This window comes from Malus sylvestris, chromosome 15, assembly GCF_916048215.2.
Source record: "Malus sylvestris chromosome 15, drMalSylv7.2, whole genome shotgun sequence".
NCBI lineage: Eukaryota > Viridiplantae > Streptophyta > Magnoliopsida > Rosales > Rosaceae > Malus > Malus sylvestris.
The window spans coordinates 49,372,239-49,398,731 of record NC_062274.1 but is presented as its reverse complement, the minus strand read 5'-3'; the positions used below and the strand labels follow the sequence as shown (position 1 = coordinate 49,398,731).

Sequence of the window (26,493 nt, the reverse complement as noted above, 5' to 3'; positions counted from 1 at the left end):
ACATCAACTACAACTTGCTCTTGTAGTCGTGGAAAAAATCATATTCAAATTGGCTCTTTTTTCTTCTTGGTTAATAATGTTGTTACTATTGTCAGAGCATCATGTAAACATCGAGACATGGTTAGAAAAAGACAACAAGCCAAAGTTATGGAAGCTATTTAAAAGTATGAGCTTCCAAGTGGGCAAGGCTTGAACCAAGAAACTAGTCTTAAACGTGCAAGAGATGCACGTTGGGGCTCACACTATGGTACATTGGTAAGCTTGATTAATATGTTATCATCTGTAATTGAAGTGCTTGAGATGATTGTAGATGATGGTGTAAGTTTTGACCAAAGAGGTGAAGCAAATATTTTATTGAATCTTTTGCAATCTTTTGATTTTGTCTCTACTCTCTTTTTTATTAAAGAACTATTGGGAATCACAAATGTGTTGTCACAGGCATTGCAAAAGAAAGATCTCGATGTAGTGAGTGTTATGGCTTTAGTCAAAGTATATAAGCAACAACTACAAACAATGAGAGATAATGGATAAGATACTTGGCTTGATAAAGTTTCTTCTTTTTGTGGCAAGCATGATATTGATATTCCTGATATGAATGATATATCTGTAGCTCGAGGGAGGTCACGACGTACAGTTGAAAATTTGACAAACTTTCATCACTACTGTGTTGATCTTTTTATTGATGCTATTGATAAGAAACTTCAAGAGTTGAACAATTATTTTAATTAGGCAAGTACAAAGTTGCTTCTTTGTGTTGCATGCTTAAGCCCAGATGACTTATTCTTAGCTTTTGACATTGAAAAGTTAGTTCGTCTTACTCAATTTTATCCAAAAGATTTTTCTGATATGGAGTTCACACTTCTTAAAGATGAATTGAAGAATTATATTTTTTATATGCATTTGCATAATGAATTTTCTACGTTGAAAGGAATTAGTAGCCTTACACAAAAGTTGATGGAGACAAAGAGGGATAAACAGTATCCCTTGGTATACTTGCTAATGAAATTAGTATTTATTTTACTTGTTGCGACTGCTTCAGTTGAAAGAGTTTTTTCGGTGATAAAAATTGTAAAGAATCCACATCGTAATAGAATGGGTGATATAGTTGAATGATAGTTTGGCTGTTGTTGACCTTAAAAACTACCAAGCCTACATGGCGCGCAGACCGAGTAATCTACGAGCTAACTACGTCCTTCGGTGAATACGGGGCGTGCCAACTCGTCGGCAGAGCCCGATCGAGGAGTAAAATTTGTTGATGTTGCGTTGGGTGCGCTGCTAACTTCTGAATCTCATGACTGCGGTCGAGGAAGGAACACTCTTGGCCTTCGGGTTCTAGAGCCTGAAGACAAGGCTGCTAGTTCTACGAAGTTCAATATCAAATTCGACTTTCAATGTGCCGAATGTAATAACTTATAACACTTTACTTCGCCAAGAAGGCTAATGAGATGACCCCGACCAATAAGGATTCAGAAATCCTTCTCGACCGAGACTTGGATAGATAACCAACCGTCCTTGCCGCAGTACTGTTGATGCCAACGGAAGATGCTGCGAGATCGGCTGATTCTACGGCGATAAAGCTATCTATGCTGACTGAAGATATCACCGGTTGCTTTCACACTGCTGTTAATGCCAACGGAAGATGTGTCAGTGAAAAGAGAAATAAAAAATCTCAAAGTTGTTGAGAGAGTTTGCGCATGACAGTTGTGTGTTGAATTCGAGGTCCCTCTGAATGGTGCACGACCTCTTGTATTTATAGTAACTGTATATCTGCTGCGACATCCAGGCTAAAATAATATTCCTCATAATATTATCTTTAATATCCCATGGATTGCTTTTCAATTCTATCTCTTGCATGCAATCTCTTCTGAGCAATTAGTCTTTGATTTGATAATGTCTGACCATGGTCCGAAATGCCGATAATATCGGCGATATATCGCCGATATTATCGGTTTTGAGGAGAACCGATTTTTTTTTCAATATCCAAATGGTTTTCGGGATAATATCGCTATATTATTTAATTTATCGATAATATCGGACCCTGACCGCTCGGAGAAGAACGCCAGAGCTGTAGAAGCTCCGGCCGACTGTAAAACAGGACCCTAGACTCCGATCTAGGTATGAAAATGAAAAAGAAGACGAGATGAACATTTTTATATATGAAGTTTGCCGTGAAACCATCAGAGGTGTTCGGAAATTGAGTCGACACGCACGGCTTCGCCGGAGTTCGCCGAGTTGCAGAGATGAGAAGGAGAGGGAGAAAGACGATGCTGATGATGATGGGTGTGCATGTGTGTATGTGGGTCTTGGACCATCGGCGCAGAGAGAAAGGAGAGAGACGACGGCGGCGGCGACGAGGGAGAAGCAGAAGTCGATCTGCCGATGTGGGTCTCTATGCGTGTGTGTGGGAGTGGGAGAAGGATGCTGATGATGATGGGTGTGCATATGTGTATGTGGGTCTTGGACCATCGGCGCAGAGAGAAAGGAGAGAGACGACGGCGGCGGCGACGAGAGAGAAGCAGAAGCCGATCTGCCGATGTGGGTCTCTGTGCGTGTGTGTGGGAGTGGGAGAAGGATCGAGAGACCTTGGGTCTCTGTGCGTGAGTGTGTGTGTGGGGGAGAAGGATCGAGAGACGTACGTGGGTGGGATTGGGAGATCTGTGTTTGTTATTGGTTGTGTGGCCCGTGGGAGAACGGAGAAGGGGGAGAAGGGACTCAGAGAAGAGATGAGAGAAGGTTCGAGAGAGTCTGAGAGACCGTATGCGTGTGAGAGGTGAGTGTGCGTGGGTTGTGTGCGTGTGTGGTGTCATGTCGGTGTGTGTGTGTGGTGTCGTGTGAGGTGACTGTGGACCTGTGTATATAGACATATAAATATTATATAATACATTCATAACCTGTAAAGCTGTAACACCAATAATATTCTTACTTTTTGGTTTTAGATTCTAGCAATACTTGCAAAAAATTTATGTGGCCCTTTGATGTGGTTGGGTCATCTCATCTGAGATGCCTGACTGATTTCACAATATGTCCATAACTTTTTGCAGTTTCAGACCATGGACATCAAATAATACTGCTTTTATAATGAAACCGTGTCCGTGTGCCACTGTGAGTCCGTGATATTCTTTCACATGCAGAACAGTGTGCCATTGTCTATTATATTCTTTCACGCGGCACACCTTATCAGAGGTGGAGTATCACTATCAGAGGCATTCAGCATTTTCGTTTCTTCTTCTTCCCTTACCATTTTCAAAGCTATTCCAGATCCATTCCAAAGCTTGAACACAAACGGTTCCATATTTAAGGTAAGTTTACAAACTTAAATTTATATTATTGTAATTTATACAACAACAAATAAATTTGTATGGACTCGTATGTTAATTTTTTTAAGTAATTAATACTTGCATGTTAATTTTTGTAAGTAATTAAGTAATGTTAACAATTACATGTTAATTTTTTTAAGTAATTAAGTAATGTTGTATAATTATTCCCTAGGATAATTTTAATATGTTTAATGTTATTTATTATTTTATTTCCCTTACCATTTTCAAAGCTATTCCAGATCCATTCCAAAGCTTGAACACAAACGGTTCCATATTTAAGGTAAGTTTACAAACTTAAATTTATATTATTGTAATTTATACAACAACAAATAAATTTGTGTGGACTCGTATGTTAATTTTTTTAAGTAATTAATACTTGCATGTTAATTTTTGTAAGTAATTAAGTAATGTTAACAATTACATGTTAATTTTTTTTAAGTAATTAAGTAATGTTGTATAATTATTCCCTAGGATAATTTTAATATGTTTAATGTTATTTATTATTTTATTAATATTAGGTTTTATTATCAAATTGGATTATTATTCATTAATAATAGGTTTTTTTATTATCAAATTGAATTATTATTCATTAATATTAGGTTTTATTATCAAATTTGATTATTCTTCATTAAATTGGATTATTCATTAAATTGGATTATTATCAAATTGGATTATTATTCATCACCATATTTTATATTAGGATTATTTTTTTATCAAATTGGATTATTATTCATTAATATTAGGTTTTTTTTTAATTATCAAATTGGATTATTATTCATTAATATTAGGTTTTATTATCAAATTTGATTATTCTTCATTAAATTGGATTATTCATTAAATTGGATTATTATCAAATTGGATTATTATTCATCACCATGTTTTATATTAGGATTATTTTTTTATCAAATTGGATTATTATTCATTAATATTAGGTTTTTTTTTTAATTATCAAATTGGATTATTATTCATTAATATTAGGTTTTATTATCAAATTTGATTATTCTTCATTAAATTGGATTATTCATTAAATTGGATTATTATCAAATTGGATTATTATTCATCACCATGTTTTATATTAGGATTTTTTTTTTTATCAAATTGGATTATTATTCATTAATATTAGGTTTTTTTAATTATCAAATTGGATTATTATTCATTAATATTAGGTTTTATTATCAAATTTGATTATTCTTCATTAAATTGGATTATTCATTAAATTGGATTATTATCAAATTGGATTATTATTCATCACCATGTTTTATATTAGGATTATTTTTTTTTATCAAATTGGATTATTATTCATTAATATTAGGTTTTTTTTAATTATCAAATTGGATTATTATTCATTAATATTAGGTTTTATTATCAAATTTGATTATTCTTCATTAAATTGGATTATTCATTAAATTGGATTATTATCAAATTGGATTATTATTCATCACCATGTTTTATATTAGGATTATTTTTTTATCAAATTGGATTATTATTCATTAATATTAGGTTTTTTTAATTATCAAATTGGATTATTATTCATTAATATTGGGTTTTATTATCAAATTGGATTATTCTTCATTAAATTGGATTATTATCAAATTGGATTATTCATTAAATTGGATTATTATCAAATTGGATTATTATTCAGTAATATTAGGTTTTATTATTCCATATTATTTGTATAATTACTTAAATTTTTACAATCATTTTCATTACTTCGTATTTAATTCTTCTGTAGAATAACTTTATTATTTAGGTTCTCTTATTTTATCAAAAAATAATTGTCTAATTTTCATGAAAAATAAATATAGGTACATTTAAGATGTCAAGTGGAGTTACTAAACGTGATCCAGCTTGGGAACATGGAGACCCAATAGACGGAAACAAACATGGCACAATTTGCAAATATTGTGGTCGGGTAATGAAGAGTGGCGGAGTGACATGACTTAAGTATCATCTTAGTGGATTAGATCCAGCAAAAAATGTCCAACGATGCGATAATGTCCCCCCAGAAGTGAAGGCATTCATCAGCACATTATTAAAAAATAAAAAATAGCAGAAGGAAAAGATAACACATGGAATGGAAAATATTCGAGCTGGGCTACGAGGAGAAGTCATTGGCCAAGCGGTTGACAGTGATGATGATGACGATGAGGACGAATGTGATGATGACATGGGATCTGAAGAACGACGCAGTTTGAAACAAGCATTACGTGCCTCTAAACAGTCAGCATGGGAAAGAGAACACCTTCATAAAATTCCTAATAGAGCACAAGGTTCCGGGACAAGTGGTGGTGCACAACTGAGACGGGGAGGCAGTCTTAGAGAATCACAACCAACACCACCAATAGCCCCAAGTTTATATAAGTCATCCAAAGCACGTCAAAAGAGTGTTTGGAGTTATTTCACTGGAGGTAATGTGAAGGAGGGAATGGGGCGTCTAATTAGCAAGTTCTTTATCTACGAAAATGTCCCTGCTGAGAAAGCATCATCACATCATTTCAAAAATATGGTAGTGGGATGTCAACAGGCCGGTGTTGGAGTACAACCTCCCACTCCCTATGAGATAAGAAACAAATATTTGGATATGGAGTATAAAGATATTGGCGAGTATGTTAACAAGTTGAGGTCAAAGTGGGAAACTAATGGTTGCACAATCATGTGTGACGGATGGACTGGGCCGACTAGATTGTCTATCATAAACTTCATGGTATACTCCAAGGGAAAGACAATTTTTTTGAAGTCTGTTGATGCTTCAGACCATATAAAGAACTACAAGTATATTTACAAATTATTGAGGGATGTAATCATGGAGGTGGGAGAGCATAATGTTGTCCAAGTCGTGACCGACAACGGTTCTGCATTTGTTAAAGCTGGAAAAAAGTTAATGAAGCATCATAATGTGTTTTGGACATCATGTGCAGCACATTGTATTGATCTCATGTTTGAGGCAATGGGGAAGAGAGAGAATGTTGCTACTGTGGTCAAAAGAGCTAGAACGATCACAAATTATATTTACAATCACGGTTGGTTGTTGGCAAAGATGCGTGAATTTTGCAAAGGAGAAATCATTCGTCCAGCTACCACTCGATTCGCCACCAACTATATTGCATTAGACAGCCTACTGAAGAAGAAAGCAGGGTTGAAGCAACTATTCACTAGTGACGATTGGGCCAACCACAATTTCAGCCGCTCAAATACAGGTCGTATGGTGGAAAGTATAGTGCTTGATCATGCTTTCTGGACTCAATCAGAACATGTGTGCCAACTGTTTGAACCTCTTTACAAAGTTTTACGGATCGTTGACACAGAAGTGTATCCTACTATGGGGGCAGTATATGAGTTGATGCGTGTAGTGAAGGATGAATTGGAAAAAAAACATGGTGCAAGGTGGGTCATAAAGATAATTGAAGATCGATGGTATAAAACATTATACCACGATTTGCATGCAGCAGGTATAAATTATGTCATAATTTGCAATTCATTTCTTTAGTTGCATAAGTTTTATTTCTCTTATTAGAGTATGTGTTTCTTTGAACAGCATATTATTTGAATCCTCGATACCAATATAGACCCGGTGTTGGAGATGATGGTACCCTTATACGTGCTGTACATAATGTATACTCTAAATTAAACCCTCAATCACCAGCAGTTGGCCAATTTGGAAATGAGGTACACAATTACTTAAATTATAATAATTACTTAAATTATAATATTAATAATTACTTTGTTGGATTAAACTAACACGATTTATTGAATTCAGCTAACATGGTTTAAAGATGCAAGAAGAACTTTTGGAGAACCAACATCAATTGCTGCTCGAACAACAATGTCTCCTAGTGAGTGTAAACATATTTCACTATAAGTTTATAATAGAATTTGTTCGAGTTATTAGGCTTATCAACATTGTTTTTCATTGTAGCTGAATGGTGGATCATGTATGGGACCGATGCACCAACTGTGAGAAAGTTAGCAATCAAAGTATTATCACAAACATCTTCCTCATCTGCTTGTGAAAGAAATTGGAGCACATTTGCACTGATACACACAAAGCAAAGAAATAGGTTGGCACATAGTAGGTTGGAAAAATTAGTTTATTGCTACTACAACATGAAGCTTCAAATTCGAGATAAGGAAGCAGAAATAGATCATGTCGACCGTGGTGACCCACTAGATGTGTTTGATATTGTTGGTGAAGATGATGATACAGACGGTAACCAACTTTATCAATGGATTAGACCTCTTCATTTAGATGATGATGAAGGCAACCCAGCTCCCAGAGTTGCTGAAGAAGCACGTAATGAAGGGATAAATGTAGAAAGAGTATTAGAGGAGGAGGTGGGATCTAGCAGCGCTGACTCTTTGGAAGAACTTTTGCGCCCAAGACCAAGAAACACTGGAATTCCACCTTCTTCCAATCCTACACAACCACAACATCGTGCTGATACTAATGATAGCTCTAGTACAAGATCAGGAGACTCACCTACCACCGGAGGTGGGAATGATGAAGGACATAGTGGAGCTGGAGGTAGTGGTGGTGAATATGGAAACTATTATGGACCACCACCTCCCAGATATATGAGCCCCTTCACTGGTGAGGCAAACTTCACGCATGCAACACATGATGATGACCATGTCAGTAGGCGGGCAGGACCAAGAATTGGTGCCATAGGGAAGGACTATACTCGCAGAGAAAGAGGCAAGGGGATTTTGTCAAGTCAAGAAGATGACTCGTTATCTAGAACTTCAGACTCTGTTGGATTGGGAAGTAGTAACTATGGTTATACTCATAACCAACCATTTCCCTACCCTTCATATCCCATTCCTGTTGGGATGGAATCGAGCGACTCATGGAAACAATCCCAGACTCAATCTTCAAATGATTTTTCTTATTGACAACCTCAACCAATCTCGGATCCATATGGGTGGCATGTTAACAATTACATGCAAAACTATTTTGGGGATTTATCATTTGATAACTACTCTTCACAATACACTCATTCTACACATAGAGATGATGAAGATAGTGACAAATTTGAACCTCATAGGAACTCTATGTGGTACTAAAGTGTAAAATATTGTACTAATTCATTATATATAAATGATTATGGTGTGTTTAGACTTCTTTCATTAATTACTACATATTTTCTACACTCACAATGTTTGTCAGATCGCTATATAATCAACTTGATAATGTTAAATCCATCATGCAATGCATTTCCTTCCAATTTTTTGTGATAAACTAATAGATAATTGACTAAATAAACATCCTGCAAAGTTTCAATAAAAATTTCCAAGTTTTTCTTACAATTTCCGTGGTTTCCATGTAATTTTTATCGATATCGATATTATCCCGATATTTCCATCGATATTTCCGTGTTTTCGGATTACCGATATTTTCGATATTACCGATATGTAATACCTTGTGTCTGACAACATCATCATCACCCTAAAAAGACCTAGCCACCCTAGGCTTCTTCAATGTCACCATTATCCAATACTTTTATCTTGGCATTCCCCCATACTTTTAGACTAGGTGCATGCAATAAATGTGATGTCAATCTTCTGAAGATACACCCAAGCCGTTCTAATCCGTTGCACTGCTAACAACTTCAAATTAATCTGGACTGTTCCGCTTGCTTGGAGGTATAATTTGCATCTTATCTTATCACATTCAAGAATATGTCAAGATAACTCACAAAAGATAATTTTTACGGTAAAAATCATAATATTATCCTTTAAAATTATATTTACTATTCCATCCGACGATCTAGAATGATGCTTACCCAACGGCCTCGATTACTTGGGCCGATGGTGTAAAATCAGGTCCAAACATTGCCCCCCAGTTTCCTTGAGCGTCGGCCCAAAAGCCGAATGGTTAAGGAAATTAGCGCAGTCAAAGAAATAGATGGTTGAGGTATCCACTCCATAGCTTAACACGTCTAGAAAGAAACCTCGACGAGCTGGCCGAGAAAAACCAAAATGGGGTCGAAGTCTTGAAGCCACACTCAGATATTTATGCATGGCAAGCCGAATGACCCCATGGACGATAGCACTAGCACTCGGCAATAATGCCTCACCGAGCTCAACATGTGTGTTATATACTAATAACTAATAAAAGTGACTGAACCTTCTCAAGAAGGGCTTGTCTTGAACATCAACAAATGCAGGCCGAGAAACGCCAAGGCCGAGGTGTAAAATATGTTCTATTCGGCCAATTTTTTATTTTATATTATTTACTCGACTTCGGCGACCTTTTACTTTTCTCAACCTCGGCGACCTCTACTTAATATATTGTTTCAAGTTGCCACCTTATTTTAAGCCATATATATATATGCATATTAAACCTGATAGCATGTAGCCTGGCTGCTCGATGTGATGCCGATGTATATATATTAATCCCATGTCAACAATGCGCATAATCTCAACCGCAATTACGGCCGAATTCTTTCCTACTTTTCTTGACTTCGGCCTAATCTAGACTTCGGCCAAAATGTTTTGTCTCGGCCCCCATGACTGTTTTTCTTTTTAAGCCGAGTGGTTAAGAAAATATATTCTTATTCGTGACAGCTCGGCCTATTGAGAAAACTGGTAGCTCGACCAATCAAAGTCAGCAATGCCAATTATACCATCTTCTTAAGCACCGGCTGAATAGCCGAATGGCGAAGAAAATATTTATTTATTATTATTATTTTTTACTCTCAACAGAAAACACACAATGAAATACATGTTGCATATCACATCTTCTTAGCAAATTTGTATTACTTCCTCGGCCAACTAATATATATATATATATATATATTTGGATTGCCACAGTGTTGTTGCCCCCCTTATTTTCTTATGCATCGGCTTAATTAGCCAGATGATTAAGAAATATTTATTCTTTTTTTTTATTTTTTTTTCTAAATGGAAATAAAAGTAGCCAAACCATAGTCAGGAGGAGGCCAACGATGCTTTATTCCAAGCCGAGATCTTGTAATAACAAAATTTTGAAATTGATTTTGCTCTAGGCCGAATAAAGAATCACCTCCAAATACTTTTGACTTGGCGAAATATTTTTCATCATCGGCTGCCGAATGTATTGAACAATTACTACGCCCCCTAGGCATAATAATTTCACCAATTTCAGCTTTTAACTCAAACAATTTAACCGAATGAGATTTCTCCATATCGGCTTTATCGCCAATAATCATATCAATTGGCGTGGTTTTTCCGGCTAGGCCTATGTCTCAGCCTTGTTCGTCATTAGAGCACTCCTCTGACGAATCATTTTCTAAGTCGATTTGTGGCTCAGAAACTTGAACTTTTGCTTCTAGGCCTACCATACTTTCAGTCTCAACCGAAAAAATAGGTGGCCTTTGTTCTTCGGCCAAATTAACAATTTTCTTAGGCCGAATATTGGTTGTGACCGGAGTGGAAATTTGCCCCCCGGTCTCTTGCCTTTCAGAAATTTTTCTCAATCTCTCAAGAAGTTGTTTTTGCTTCTTTAATAGGCGATGACACTCATCCCATGAAGCCTGGCCGAGATAGATCATGTGAACTTCGTAGTTTTAGCATTGTGTCCCACTGGGAGTGCCAAAATGTTGACCCTAAAAACTACCAAGCCTACGTGGCGCGCAAGTCGAGTAATCTACGAGCTAACTACGTCATTCGGTGAATGTGGGGCGTGCCAACTCGTCGGCAGAGCTCGGCTGAGGAGTAAAATTTGTTGATGTTACGTTGGGTGCGCTGCTGACTTCTGAATCTCGCGACTGCGGCCGAGGAAGGAACACTCTCGGCCTTCGAGTTCTAGAGCCTGAAGACAAGGATGCTAGTTCTGCGAAGTTCAATATCAAATTCGGCTTTCAATGTGCCGAATGTAATAACTTGTAACACCTCACTTCGCCGAGAAGGCTAATAAGATGACCCTGACCAATAAGGATTCGGAAATCTTTCTCGACCAAGACTTGGATAGATAACCAACCGTCCTTGCCGCAGTGCTGTTGATGCCAACGAAAGATGTTGCGAGATCGGCTGATTCTACGACGACAGAGCTATCTATGTCGATTGAAGATATCACCGGTTGCTTTCACACTGCTGTTGATGCCAACGGAAAATGTGTCAGCGAAAAGAGAAAATAAAAAATCTCAAAGTTGTTGAGAGAGTTTGCGCAGGGCAGTTGTGTGTTGAATTCGAGGTCCCTCTGAATGGTGCACGACCTCTTATATTTATAGAAGCAGTATATCTGCTGCGACATCTAGGCTAAAATAATATTCCTTAGAATATTATCTTTAATATCCCACATATTTCTTTTCAATTCTATCTCTTCTGAGCAATTAGTCTTTGATTTGATAATGTCTGACAACATCATCATCACCCTAAAAAGACCTAGCCACCCTAGGCTTCTTAAATGTCACCATTATCCAATACTTTTATCTTGGCATTCCCCCATACTTTTAAACTAGGTGCATGCAACGAATGTGATGTCAATCTTCTGAAGATACACCCAAGCCGTTCTAATCCGCTGCATTGCTAACAACTCCAAATTAATTCGGACTGTTCTGTTTGCTTGGAGGTATAATTTGCATCTTATCTTATCACATTCAAGAATATGTCAAGATAACTCACAAAAGATAATTTTTACGGTAAAAATCATAATATTATCCTTTAAAATGATCTTTACTATTCCATCCGACGATCTAGAACGATGCTTACCCAATGGCCTCGATTACTTGGGCCGATGGTGTAAAATCGGGTCCAAACAACTATGTACATTGAGAAAGAGGTATTTGATTCTATTGTTAATGATGTTGTAATACAATGTTTCCAAAATATGAGAACACGTCGTGGACAATAATAAATGAAAGTATAATTAATTTTTGAAAGCTATTTTTGACCCTATTGTCTTAAATTCTTGACTCCGCTACTGGTTATGATAAATTAAATGTTAATTAATGAAATGAATAAAGTTCAAATTGGACCTTTAGTTAGTTTTGGGCTTCATAGTTTAATGCGCTTTGAACTATCAAGCCTAACAAGTTACATGGCATAACAACTTAAAACTAAAAAGCCCAAAAGGCTCACTGAGCCCAGTGAGGCCACCCATATAGAGAGTGAGCAACAAGAAAGAGCTTAAGCCGACGAAGTCAGAAAAGATAGTTGGATTATGTTAATTTGAGAAAGTGAGCAATATTTGAGATAGAGAGGCAACGAGGAAGACAGCCATCCAGAAGCTATTGTTTGAGGAATGATCGACTTTAACAAGGAGGGGTAGCACACAATTAGGATTTTGAAAATAATAGGAAAATCAAAACTACACATACGATGAAGAAATTTTAATTCTCATTGATTGAAAGTGTTTAGCTGTGTACAATATAGATAATTACATTAAAAACTATGTTAAGTAGGAATCTACAACTTACAGGCTTCTAGAACCATCCTTAAACCCGTGGGCTTCTCTAACATAAAACCTAGCCAATAAGCTAAAGCGTTGATATTCACGATTATGATTTTAATCTGAACAGATATGCAAAGTTTTAAGTTCCCAATGTTGTTATAAAATAACTGTTGAAAATGAATTTCACATTGATGGGATAAGAGACTTTACATAGTTTATAAGTAGTTGGTCCTCATATTTGACAATTGGTTTAAGATGGAAGCTCAACTTTTTTCTTGGTATTAGAGCCAAGTTGTCTCACGTGTGAAGTCCAACAGCTACATAACTCTACGTCACTCCATTTGTATGTCTACGTGAAATGGCATGTTAAGAATCAATTCTATTGTCGGACATTGTTAAGAGAATGGACTTTCAATCCTTGAACTTGTAAATAATAAAACCTCAACTTTCTTTGCTTACAATTCAAGATTCTATTCATTGATCAACTAGGGAGTTGTTAATTTTAATTTTTGTATAATTGCTATGTGTTTTTCCTCCCCACATATGCCTTCCCTCATCTTCCATCTCTTTTCTCACGGCTCTAGCTATTATAATAATATTTTAACTTAAACATAAAAGATCACGGAACACGAAAACTGACCGTCCATTCAACAGTTTAAGGTTTCATCTGTTTTCTTTTTCAAGCTTTTAAAGCCATGGCCGAAATGGTGATGGAATCTTGGGATACTGGTTCATAACGGCACAGAGATTTATTTATTTGGGAAATTAAAAAGAAACTGTTTCTGCAGAGTGGCATTTTTTGTTTAGTCTAATTATACTTTAACTTTTGGACTTTTGAAACCTAATAAGTGGCCGGGTGAGTGTGTTAGCAAAAGGGTTTTTGAAATCAAGCTTTACACTACAAAAGAACTATGCATCCACGCGGCGGCCATATACGCCACTTTATGGAGCTTATCTGATCGCAGAAGTCAAAGAAAAATCTTTTTAGTGAATTGTATTGAACTTCTGGGATTTGACAAGATTCTTGGATTCTAAGCTAAAGATGAAGAAAAATAATAAATAACTTAGTTCTTTGAAATTAAAAAATAAAGTTTTAAGGAGACGGTGGAGAAAGCTGAAGGAGTTTTTTTCTTCAAGAAAAAAGTTAATGGAGAAAGCAAAATGTTTAAGGGATTATTCACAATATTTCGGTGCGGAATGTTCCACAATATTTCGAGTATAGAGTTTTTCGGGTTGCAATTCTAAGGTGCTACCTTTTTAATAGAGAGTGATTCAACAATTTAGAGAATTGGGTGATTTAGTACTGACATATTTTATAAAAGTGAGTAATTTATAGTACAAATAAAATTGGGTTAAACTCTGTTTACTACCTTCATGTTTCGTGGTTTTCAACATTTAGTACATTAAGTTTTTTTCGTCCCAGAGTCATGCCTAAAGTGTTAATTTTGGGACAATCTCATACATCCGTTAGTCAAACTATTAAGTTTGCCGTTAACTGATGACGTGGCGCATAAGTGGACAATGACTGGGTGCCACGTGTCATTAAGGGGTCTAAGTGAATTTTTTTTTGGAGAAGGGGTTAAAAAAATTCAAAAATTCAAAAAAATAAAAAATAAAAAAAAAGCCTCGTCTTCTATCTCCCCCAATCGTCCGCACCCTCTCCCTCCCTCATCCCCCCGCAACCTCTCCCTCCTTTCTCTCTTCTGCAACCCGCACCCCTTCCCTTCCTTCTCTCTTCTACAACTTGCACCACCCTCCCTCTCTCATCCTTCCTCCCTTATCCCTCCATTCTCTCCTCTGCACCAACCCACCAAACCCTAGAAAATTAATTTGCAGACGAGGACGATTGAGGACCACTGGGATATCCATTATTAAAAAAAAATAACTTTTCTGGGCATCCTGCCCTACCTTTCTCGACCCCCTCCCTCCTTCTCCCTTTTTTCTCTTCCCTGCACACCCACCCATCTACCCTACTCCCTTTCTTCTCTCATTTGCACCCACCCAACCTCTGCACCATCTACCCATCTTCCAAATTCGAAATTGAAAAACGGAAAAAACCCAAGAACAACCAAATCTATGTAAATCGAAAAAGACAAACTCTTTTTGTTTCCTACCTGAAATTCTCTCAGTGTGGGCCTGCTCCCTTGAACCAAACCCCACCACAAAGGCAAAACAAGAAATGAAGGAATGAAGGAAAAAAGTCTCTGGCTACAGCCTTTCAGCAGTAGAGAGAGTTCACAAGAAATGAAGGGAAAAAAAGGTAAAATTTGGGGTTGAAGAAACAAGGAAGAGAAGATCTCTTCTGCGTTGTTTGATTTGTATTTTATTCAACGTTCATGGAGGTTCGATGGCAAGTCCATCTATCTCCTGCGATTCATTATCTCTGAAACGGCGATATGTTACTAGCTCCGTTGATCCACCGCCACCTGCAGTTGACCTTCAATAACGCCGACCCATCTGTGCGGCGGCGAGGCCTGCTGCAGCTTCGAGACCCTTTTGCTTGCGCTGTTTTCGACCAACTCGAGAGGGAAGAGAAGTGCGGGAGCGGGGGTTTTGAATATGATGATGGGTTTGGGGGTTTCAAATACGGCGACGAGAAGGGAGGGAGCGGGGTAGATGGGTGCATAAGTTGGGTAGATGATGGATGGGTGTAGAAGAGAGAAGGGAGGGAGAATGAGGGAGGGGGTCGGGAAGGGTAGGGCAGGATGACCAGAAAAATTAACTGATGAGGTTGGGGAGGTAGAAGACAGGTGGGGTGAAAGATTTTTGTTTTTATTTTTTTCTGTGTTTTTGTATTTTTTTTAAAATTTTTTAATATTGAAATGGGTCCATATTGACACGTGGCGCTCATTTATTATCCATGTGAGCGCCACGTCATCAGCTAACAGAAGTTCTAACAGAAAACTTAACGGATGTATGAAACTGTCCCAAAATTAAGACTTGAGGTATGACTCTGGGATGAAAAAAACTTAATGTACCAAATGTTGAAAACCACAAAACTTCAGGGTTGTAAACAGAGACTAACCCAATAAAATTACTTGATTTACCAAAAAAAAAAAAAAACGAGAATAAGTAATTCTAACCTAACTCTAAGAGGTAACAGAATTCTTAATGGATTCATCTAGCTAGTGAACACAATAATTAATGTAGGAATAATCAGTTTTACTTTTGTAATCAAAGATGCAACTGTCAATTAACGTGATCTAATAGATATAAGCAACAAGAGACTTGATTAATTTATGCTTCACATAAGTAGCAGAGAGATTTAATTAGTTTACGTTGGGTTCACGTACTATATATTATAATGTACTGACTATTGAAATATGCCACATCGGCAAAATGAGGAGGAAAAAAAGTTTAAATATTTTAACCCCACTCCAACTAGTACTGAGATCTTTTGTGATAAAATCTCACACTTGTCGGTTTTTGTGATAAAATCTCACACTTGTCGGACTATGCATGTGATAATAACAAGGTGGAGACAATATCAGTGTTGTTGGAAGTGAGCATTTGGCCCGTCTTCCTGACAATTTGAAAATGACTAAATTCACCAATGATAGACAATGTGGGGGTAATGTGATTAACTTTGTGAAATGGTGGGATTGAAATTCTGTTGGAGATAGAGAGTACGAGAGAATAAAGAGAGCTGATTTTGTTAGAGGTTGAATTAACCAAATGTTAAACAAAGCTTAGTGATTTGTAAAAGTAGGCGCGCATTATTCTTAATCATGGGTTGAGATATGACTGGAATCCCTCACTAGATTGGAATCCATGGGAGGGTATATAAGGCACAAAGCTCGTCAGTTCTAAGTTACGAAAGAGGAGGATTGCAACAACCTCGAAGCTAGTTTAAACTAGTGGGAGGTTGTCTGCAGAGGAAATTAAAACAGCCACCAAATTTCTAAACCAGTTAAAACTTATATGGATTGATCAATCGGATGATATTGCTTGCAAAAAATTAATAATAATAATGTAAAGGAGCTAGAGACCTTCTTCGACATCACACATCACAAACAGCTTCTTAGCCTTTTTTCATGAGTTTTCATTTTTCCTATCATGGAAAGCTCTTTAAACTAGCCATGGAAACACAATGGAAAGCTCCTTAGATGTCTGTGCTGTGTGATGCTGGGATTGGAGTCTTCATTTTCTCCTCCTATGGAAAGCTCTTTGAACTAGCCACCAAAAGGTCTCTGGGAGAAAATGAACAGCCCCACTTTTGAGAGAGTCTCCTTAGCATTTATTTTATAGGAGCCTCGAATATACAATAAATACTAACTAAATGTACACACATAGTATTTACTTGTTATTTAGGGTTCATTTGGAAGTATTGTTAAAATGATTGAAAACGCTTTTGACGAAAATATTTTTGGACAATTCTTAGTAAAAATGCAAGTAAATCATAGAAAAACATTTGAACTAGTGCTTCTTATAGGAAGCACTTCAAGTTCTTTTTAAACTCAAAAATATTTTCTCTAAAAAATTTTAGTCATTTTAAAAACACTTTTGACACGCCCTGACCCTGATATTCCCCGAATACTAGGATAGACACATGCTAGCCGACACCCGAGGGTGACGAAAGTTATTAATTGATACAAAAGCTAATAATAAGAAATAAATAAGGGTTATGAATTTAAAATTTAAAGAATTAACAAATTAGGAATGTGTTCAAAGCATACAACTAACTAGAGCTTTAAAAGAATTAATAAAAAATTGAGTAAATAAAAGGATGAAGGTCCTACACCGAGAGGACTCGAATATGCCAATGCGAAAGTGTTGACGTCGGGATCGTATGCCTCGATTCTAAATCCTGAAAGGGGGCGCAAAACAAGGGTGAGTGGACCAAGTTCATATATATACATAATATGAAAACAGTTATGAACATACTAACTCCCAGGTTTATAAATAATGAACATTACTAGCATAATAAATGATAGATTTTTCTGAAACTCTAGCATGCCATAAAATATCTCAACAGGTATAACGCAAAAAAACATCATATAAATCATCGCGTGTATCATTTCGTAGATCGTCTCGTAAGCGCGGTGTACTGCTAGTAAGATCACTGAATAAATATAACTCCCGGCCCAATGCCTGCTCCGTGGTCTCTGCGCCCGTAGCCAAAGATTACCAACTCCCGGCCCAATGCCTGCTTCATGTCCCTCAGCCCGTAGCTAGGGATTATTTCTCCCGACCTATCTGCCAACACCAGATCCTCACCCCAGGCGGCATAGTGTTCACTAGGTACGCACAAATAGTTACGCCTCTCATAAATAACCACTTCATAGTATAAAGTCATCCATCGTCTATACTATAAAAATGGGTTTTTAAAACATGTTCTAGCATCCTATCGTCATCCATCAGATAATCTACCAGTTCATGGTTTTTTATAGAAAATACGATATATTAAAACATAGCTCAATATAGGCTAACAATTAATTCCTCACCAAAAACACGAGATGAAAATCAACATATTCAATAAACATGCTTAACATAAAATCAAAACATAAAATCGTAAGGCATGCTATTCATTTATGCAATTGAACTATAAAATCATGTAATTTTAGAAGGAGTCCACTCACAGTACTTCGCCGTCGAAAAGTCACACAACTAGCGAAGACAGAAACGCCACTATAATTGCCCCTAAGCACAAAAAGAGTCCAATAAATAAAACTATATAATAGCAATTGAATTTGGGAAAACGGACATTGGAAACGGATTCAGAACGTCGAATTACCCTAAGAAGAGGCCTGGATAAATTTCGTAAACGTCGATAGAATATTCCTAGAATATTCCCTGACGGAATATTCCCTAACAGAATATTTCCTATAAAGGGTTTGAACCGGTTAGGGTTAAGGGTTTAGGGTAATGGGGTTAAAAGGGTTGGCTTAGGATGCACGGGCCTAAGGCCCTAAAGGAAAATGGCCTAAAGGTCTTTAGTTTAGTAAATAAAAATAAAAACAACTTAAAGTAAAGAGTTTTTGGGTTTTAAGCAGGACGGGGCTAAGGCCCTGATTTAAAATGGCCCAAGGGCCTTTTACATTAAAACAATATTTAAAAGAAATAATAAAAACTGAAATGGGTTTTGGGTTGGGCTCGGCAAGAAAGGCCCAAAGGGCTTGGGTTTGGTGGGTCGCTGGACCCAAGGATGAAGAAGGTAGGAAATTCGGCTGGAAAGTGCACAACATTTAAACGGCGATAACTTTGTTAAAACTCAACGAAATCAAATGAAACAAGAACGAAGGTTGTAGCCCTCAAAGAGACGAAGAGAATGGTACCTCACATGACATCTAACTCGCCGTGGTTTGGCCAGAAAATGCCTCAAAAGCCTCGGAGGTCGCCTGAAACTAGGTAAGATTCAAATGAGTATAACTTCTTCAATACTCAACGAAATTGAGTGAAACAAAAAGGGAAGCTGTAGTTCTCAGTGAGAGGAAGAGATTGATATCTTACACGCTGGCCAACTCGCTGTGGTTTGACTAGAAATTGCCTTGAAAGTGGCTCTCTGCGTCGGAGCTCGTGTACGGAGCTTCATGGTTCGACTTCCAAGATGCCAAGACTATGGTTGAGTTCGTAGCGATGAGATAAAGACGATGGTGATGTTTTTTTGGTAAGAAAAGCCCTCGGAAGGGTTGAGATAGAGAGAGCCGAGAAAGTGTAAGGGAGAGAGAGTTGCGGGAGAGGTAAGGGAGAAGAGAGAACTGAGAGAGGAGAGTGGGAGACCGGAAAACACAAAAATAAAACAAGGTGGGCCCCATGGCTCACCAATTAAGTACTAAAACTATTTTTAAAATATAAAAGGGGGTTGGGGTGTTTCAACTTTCAAACAAACCTTTAGTTAATATCTAATTGTATATTCGATATTCCTGTAATTAGGTGTCTAATGTTGTTTGGCCTTACAAAAGAGTTCAGTAAACTCAAGTGTTAACTAGCTAACCACTCATGTTCATGTAGCTGAATCCCCTTATGCTTTGTATGGGTATATACAATGCGAAAAAGGAGATTAACTTACTGAAACAAAAGATTGAAATACTCCAAAAAGGCCTCAGGTATTACAAATTAAGGAAAACAAATTAAAAGAGTTTCAAAACTTTGAATTTTAACAAAAGCATGATTTAATAGTAGAAATGCATACATGAAAAGCATGATTTAATGATTATGTTATATGAAACGTTTTATGAGATAACATGCTTATTGAGGCTAGTTGGAATTATTACTATTTTTCCTATAACCCATGTTCTTTATAGGATATCTGATGGATGACGATATAATATTTAGAACATGTTTCGAACACTTCTTTGTAGTATAGATGATGAATGACTTTATACTATGAAGATGCTTTTCAATTAAATGTATGTTCAATGGTTTTGTACTTACCTAGTGGTCCCTATTCCATTATGGGACAAGGGATAGATTCCATCCCGGGCGACGATTACGGTGTTGGCATAAGGCCTGAAGGGTTTTTCCTCTAGCAATTAGCCCAGAGACAGGGAGCTGGCACGGGGCCTGGGGGTGATTTTCCTCTGGAAAATGGGCATAGAGACGGGGAGCTGGCATGGGGCTTGGAGGGATATTGGACATTCACTAGTGATTATGATATATATGAGTTATGTTTTGAGACATTGCACGTCATGCTAGGTTTCGGAAAAACCTATTTTTTTCATGATATATATGTTTTCATAAAACCTGGGAATTAGTATGTAGATAACTGTTTTATTATATATATATATATATATATATATATATATATATATATATATATATATTATCTTAGTCCACTCATGTTTATTTTGCACCCCCTTCAATACTAGAATCGAGACATACAATCTCAGCGTCAAGGCACTTCCGCATCGGCATCTGCGAGTCCTCTCGGTGTAGGACCCATTCTTTTATTCATCCAATTTTATATTATTTATTTAGTATTATAGTTAGTTGTATGCTCTGAACATGGTCCTTAAATGCACATTCATTATTATTTTATATTTATAAGTTTTATCTATCCCTTATTTTCAACATTTGCACTCAATAAATAGCTTTTGTCACTCTCGGGTGTCGGCCAGCACGTGCTTATCCTGGTATTCAGGGAATATCGAGATCGGGGTGTGTCAATTGTTCAGTCTGTCAGCAGGTCAAAGTAGAAAGAAAGAAACCTTTTGGGTTACTGCAACCAATTCCTATACCCCAGTGGAAATGGGAAGATATCACAATGGATTTTGTGTACAAGCTGCCTCATACACGAAATGGCTATGACGGTATCTGGGGGATTGTAGATTGGCTTACCAAGTCAGTGCATTTCCTACTTGTTCATGAAAACTACCCTTTAAGTTGGTTGGCTAAACTTTTCATCTTTGAAATTGTCAAGTATCATGGTGTTCCAGTTAGTATTATTTCTTATTGGGACCCTAGATTTACTTTGAAATTCTGGGTAGCTTTTCAAGAAGCTCTAGGTTTGAAATTACTCTATAGCACTGCCTATCATCCTCAGACCGATGGGCAATCAGAGAGAACCATTCAGACGTTGGAAGACATGTTGAGATCTTCAGTCTTGTAGTTTGGTGGCGCATGGCCCAAGTGCTTACCTTTGATAGAATTCGCCTACAACAACAGCTTTCACTCTAGCATTGGTATGTCACCATTTGAGGCATTTTATGGGAAACCTTGTCGTACCTCGTTGTGTTGGTTCAAAGTCGGCGAAAGAGTTTTGGTGGGCCTTGAAATCGTGGAATAGATGACACAGAATATTCAAGTGATAAAGGCTAACCTGAAAGCAGCACATGATCAACAAAAGAGTATAGTCGACAGACAGAGTATATAAAGTTGGAGATTGGGTATTCTTAAAGTTATCACCCTGGAAAGGTTAAACTGACGCCCTTACCGTTAGCAAAATATTCCGTTAAGTTTGACGAAATATTCCCTGGGTCTGTCAGCATTTGTTAGCACGTGGCCTGTGTGTGGGTGCGTCCGGCCTCCGGCCGACGTGTGGTTGACGTGTATGTGTCTGTGACTTCGTGTAGAACGTTTTCGTATATTTAAACCCTTCGTTTGAGCAAACTGTGGGGGATTTTTCTAGCCTTTTTGTGTAGGTCCTAATTAATTAATTAGTAAGGTTATTTCACATATAGGTGAGACCTATCCCGATGAGGCACGAGGACTGACAAGGCTAGGAGGCTATGACCCATCGATGTATCAGTGAGTGGACATTTGTTTATATATATATATATATATATATATATATAAAGTTTTATAGTTTCCACATATGCTTTCATATTGATTTATGCCTATCATGCCATGTTTTATTTAATTTTAGAAATGTTATTACATGGTTGAGATTTATATACTATCATGGCATGTTCATATACATTTTACCTGCTCATCATACATTGCTATACACAGTGTTAGTGCTCGCCCAGGGCCAGGGCCAATCTTTCACATGTATGTTCACATCTGCACCGCACGCTCACCTTGGATCCAAGTAGGTGCCAGTCCTGTTGTATAGGTTGCAATAGGCAACTCTGACTCGTATGTGACTGAGAATAGCACCAATCTTCACATGATTGTAGCATTAGAGTGTATATTATGATTACACCCAGTCTTATTCATGTCAGTTTCCCTTTGCATGAACTCGTGTGTTAACATAGATTGATGAGCACCTGATTTTACTTATACTATTGTTGTGATATTATGATTGGTGCATTTTTGGATTTATTGTTGATTTGCATTTGATTTCATATTTATACGTAGTATGATTTTCTGGAAACTATACATGTTTTACGGCGAGGGGTTAGTATGTTAAAAAAAATAAATGTGTTTTATAAACCTTTGTTTTTGCCCACTCACCCTTTTGTTTTCGCTCCTCCAGATCCTAGTTAGCTGCTACTCTGTGGCGTACGAGGAATCTCTGGCGGTTCTAACATATCCATAAATAAATGTAGGGGACTTTTTCCAATTGTGTATTAAGTACTTTATCTAGTTTCAATTGCACACTTTTAGGTCATCTATGCTTTGAACACTAATGTTTTATGGGTTCTTCCCACTACTATGCACTCGCTACTTTATATTAAATGAATGATAGTTTTGGTAAGTTATCCATATTTTTATGCTTCACTGCCCTTTTTGGTTATGTCACCTTCGGGTGATGGTTAGCATCCTTGACTTCGGTCGAGATGTGTCATGTAAATAAAAGGAAGTTCACTTTTAACGGAATGGGTTTTTGTCAGGGGCATGGGTCGGAAAGATATTTTATTGTGTGTTGGGCTTTTAATTCAGCCCATATCTTTTTATGTTTGTAGGGCCTAATATATTATATATGTTAGTTTTGTCCTTTTAATTAAATATAAAACCTTTTTGGTTAAATAAGAATTTAGGGTAATTTTTAGTTAAATTAAACTTAATTCAAACCCTTTTTATTAAATCTCCCTAAAAATTATAATATATAAGATGTGAAAAAGGAGATTAACTTACTGAAACACTCCAAAAAGGGCTTAGGTATTACAAATTATAATATCATACTTATTCCCATGACATCAATATATATAGAAATTATATTTGCATGTGATTGTATCTATATAATTTCTAATAATTATGGACTTGTTAAAAGTGCTTTTAAAATAACTTAAAGCGTTTTGGTGAAATATTTTTAAAACCAATTTATAGTAAAAATTTAAGTGGATTCTGGAAAAGTGTTTTTGGTAAAATGTTTTTAAAACCAATCTTTAGTAAAAATTTTGGAACCCAAAATCAATTTATCTAAAAATGCTTTCAATCATTTTAAAAATATTTCCAAACAAGCCATATAGATGACAACAATATACATAGAGCTAAATCCATGTAGTTTACTAATTACCATAATACAATGGCAATGCAAATATCAGGATATATCATGTACCAAATTGTAATTGTAGTCTTGTAGACCCTTATATAAAGCACTCCATTTCTTGAACCATATCAACTAATTTTTCTGGTATGATTAAATCTAGAAACGTCAAAGGTCTGTAGTTTTTTTTTTTTTACAAAAAAAAAGAAGAAAAAAGAGAAGAAAAAAAAAAAAAAGGTATGTAGTTTAAACTAATTGAACTCAAAATTAAGGAATTAGAGAATTAAAACTTTCAAACATATCATACTAACAGATTAGGTATTATTAGTTTAGTAAGGGTTGTTATTTAGGTTTAAGGGGAATTGGATTACAAATGAAAACATTAATTACAGGTATATGTTTGATGGTGGTGCTGGGACAATGACTTTGGATGAACTAAGGGGGCGTTTGTTTGCCCTCATTAAGTGGGACTGGACTGGACTGGACTGGACTGGACTAGTTGTTAGTCCAATACTGTATTTGTTCTATGCTGGGACTAACATTAATGAGACTAAAAGAGATTAGCATGGACAAAACCCTTCACTAAGAGGTCTTAGTGAGACCCCCCAATAACCATGGGACTAGCTAAGACTATCATCTCTCGTCCTCGTCATGCTTAACAACCACTCCCAATAGACTTCTCGTCATCTCCAGTCACCTAGATCATAATAAAATATTAATAATTTATATATTAAATAATATAATATTAGAACTTGTTATTATCTAGCTTCTTAGTCCAACACTGCACCAAACGCTTCACTAAGTTAGTCCAGCTTAGTCTAGTCTAAGCCAGTCCAGCTTAGTCCTTGAAGCTAGTCCAATCCGAGATAGTCCGGCGCAACAAACGCCCCCTAAAAGTGCTTGACAAATATCTTGAAATATGGATTCATCATGTCCTCTCGGCAAATGTATCGTTTTTATTTTAATTTAATCACTTACATTATCGTTATTATTATTATTATTATTATTATTATTATTATTATATCACAATATATAAATTATATTTAAGCAAAAAAAAATTTCATGTTATGTAAATTTATTCGAAGACTGAGTCGTTAAATTTTACCGATGGACATTTTGTTCCAAGAGATCCAGCTGTGGAGGAACTCGGCACGTTTGCTCTCCAAGGTTCCTACTTCTTCATGAGATCAAACATTGTTGTTTTATTATATTGCACATATGTCAACTTAGATAAATGTCCATCAATCTTCCAAAACTGTTTGGCACAATAGTTTTTTTAACTTTTTAATTTTTTTTTAATTTATATCAATGGGAAGGGGTGCTGGCGCGGGTGCAATTGTGAACATGCTAGGTAAGACGTTGTAAAAGAGTCTTTATTATAGCAAAATGAACATTAACTATTTAAATTTAGGAAAACAACTATTCACTTGCTAAATATTAAAAATATAATAATAAAACTTAGAGTTATTCACTTGCTAACTATTCACTTGTTTTAGAAAATGAGGGGGTTGGTTTTTTTTCTTTTTCTTTTTATATTTTTTTTTATCAAAGAGTGGGCTGGTTTTAAATTGTTAATAATAAAATATTTATGAGTTTGCTAAAATAGAAAGTGTTGTTAGTGATGAAAAGTTAAATTGGGTAGCTAAAATAGTTTTTTGACACTGTGATAAAGGGGTTCGAACTCACACCTTCATACAAGAGCTCGACACCTTTCCACTACTGTGATAAAGGACCACTTGCGTTCCATCAACTTAACTAACTGAAATTAATTACTGGGACTTAAATTGCAACAACGAGAAATACAATGATCAATTTTGTAAGAAATTTTCGTGGAAATTAACCTTCTTTCTCTCTTTTTGCTTATTTCTTTTATTTGCGTCCCTTAATTCACTTTAGAACCTCGGTGAGTTGGTGACTAGAGGTGGGCATGGGTCGGGTTGGACCCAAATTTAGAGGAACCGAACCTTACCCGTTGTAAATAGTAACGGGGTGGGCCGAGCTGGGTAATGGGTTTTGAGAATTTGGAACTGGACCTTACCCGGCTCGTTTGAAACGGGCCGAGTCCACTGGTCTAATATCTTTTTTTTTTGGTCAGCCACAGAAAGGACAACCTCGTTGAGTTTACAATTTGTGCTTGAGGCCAGCCACACCAGCAACTTCGGTTGAAGCCGCTGAACCTGACGCATAAATTGAACCAGAGAGACGTCGTCTTCCTTACGGATCCAAGACCTCCACCCTCGCCATTACAAATTACATTAGTTGATGAGTCAAAACAAAATCTTACATACTCTGAAGCAGATTTTCCCAAAAGTACTTATTATGCAATCACAGCCTCAAAAACGCTAATTTCCCCAATAAAAAACTCGCATAATTCCTAAATCAATCGAAAAGTTTATGCAAAAACCCTAAATTCCTAAATCAGAAACCTTAATTCATAAATTACCTAGGGATTTGCAAGATGATGGTGGTGTTCTTGATGGCAAGGATGATGTGGTGGTGGTCGAAACTCGTGATTGGGAGGACCGGTGGAGAGTCAGGAGAAAATGCCACAATGGTGATGGTGGATGGTTGCTATGATGTTGACACAGTCGAGGTCGACTCAGTCACTACGGGTGGGAGGGAGAGCGAGAAAATGTGGAGAGTCGATAGACGGAGATGGGAGCCCGAGCTTGAGATTAAGGTTTGAGACGAGAGAGGAAAGGAGATTCAGGGAGGAGAGAGTCGCCGCCCGCTACGAGTGCTCCAGTTGGGAATTCGAGGGAGAGAGAGTCTGTCGGTGTTGAGGAGAGCAGATGGTGGTGGTTACGTTGAGAAGAGTAGAGATGTGGTGTCGAAGTCAGGATAGAAACCTCGAGGTCGAGGCTCGAATTCTAGAGAGGGGAGAGTTGAGTGAATTGGGTCTGAGAACACGAGGTTGGGAGTCCTGGGACGAGACAACTTAGACAAGAATAATAGAGAGAGGGTGATAGATGGTAGAGATTTAATCAAGGTAAGAA

At 36.8% G+C, this 26,493-nt stretch overlaps 1 protein-coding gene across 1 annotated transcript; it reads left to right on the top strand.

The window, feature by feature from the left end:
* The first annotated feature begins 2,486 nt into the window (after positions 1-2,486).
* On the top strand, positions 2,487-26,183 carry LOC126603070 (uncharacterized). Its single transcript, XM_050269827.1, has 5 exons — positions 2,487-3,299; positions 3,557-3,597; positions 5,123-6,766; positions 6,853-6,962; positions 25,956-26,183. Exons 3-5 carry the CDS (start codon positions 5,392-5,394, stop codon positions 26,181-26,183), a joined length of 1,713 nt encoding a protein of 570 aa, XP_050125784.1. The 5' UTR covers positions 2,487-3,299; positions 3,557-3,597; positions 5,123-5,391.
* Positions 26,184-26,493: the final 310 nt, after the last annotated feature.

What these genes read in the sequence shown, in the direction of transcription:
- LOC126603070 (XM_050269827.1), top strand. Translation starts at nt 5,392, where the DNA reads ATGGAAAATATTCGAGCTGGGCTACGAGGAGAAGTCATTGGCCAAGCG. An exon ending in CCACGATTTGCATGCAGCAG is followed by an intron (nt 6,767 to 6,852) that starts GTATAAATTATG and finishes TTCTTTGAACAG; the next exon opens with CATATTATTTGAATCCTCGA. An exon ending in TAAACCCTCAATCACCAGCA is followed by an intron (nt 6,963 to 25,955) that starts GTTGGCCAATTT and finishes GGGATTTGCAAG; the next exon opens with ATGATGGTGGTGTTCTTGAT.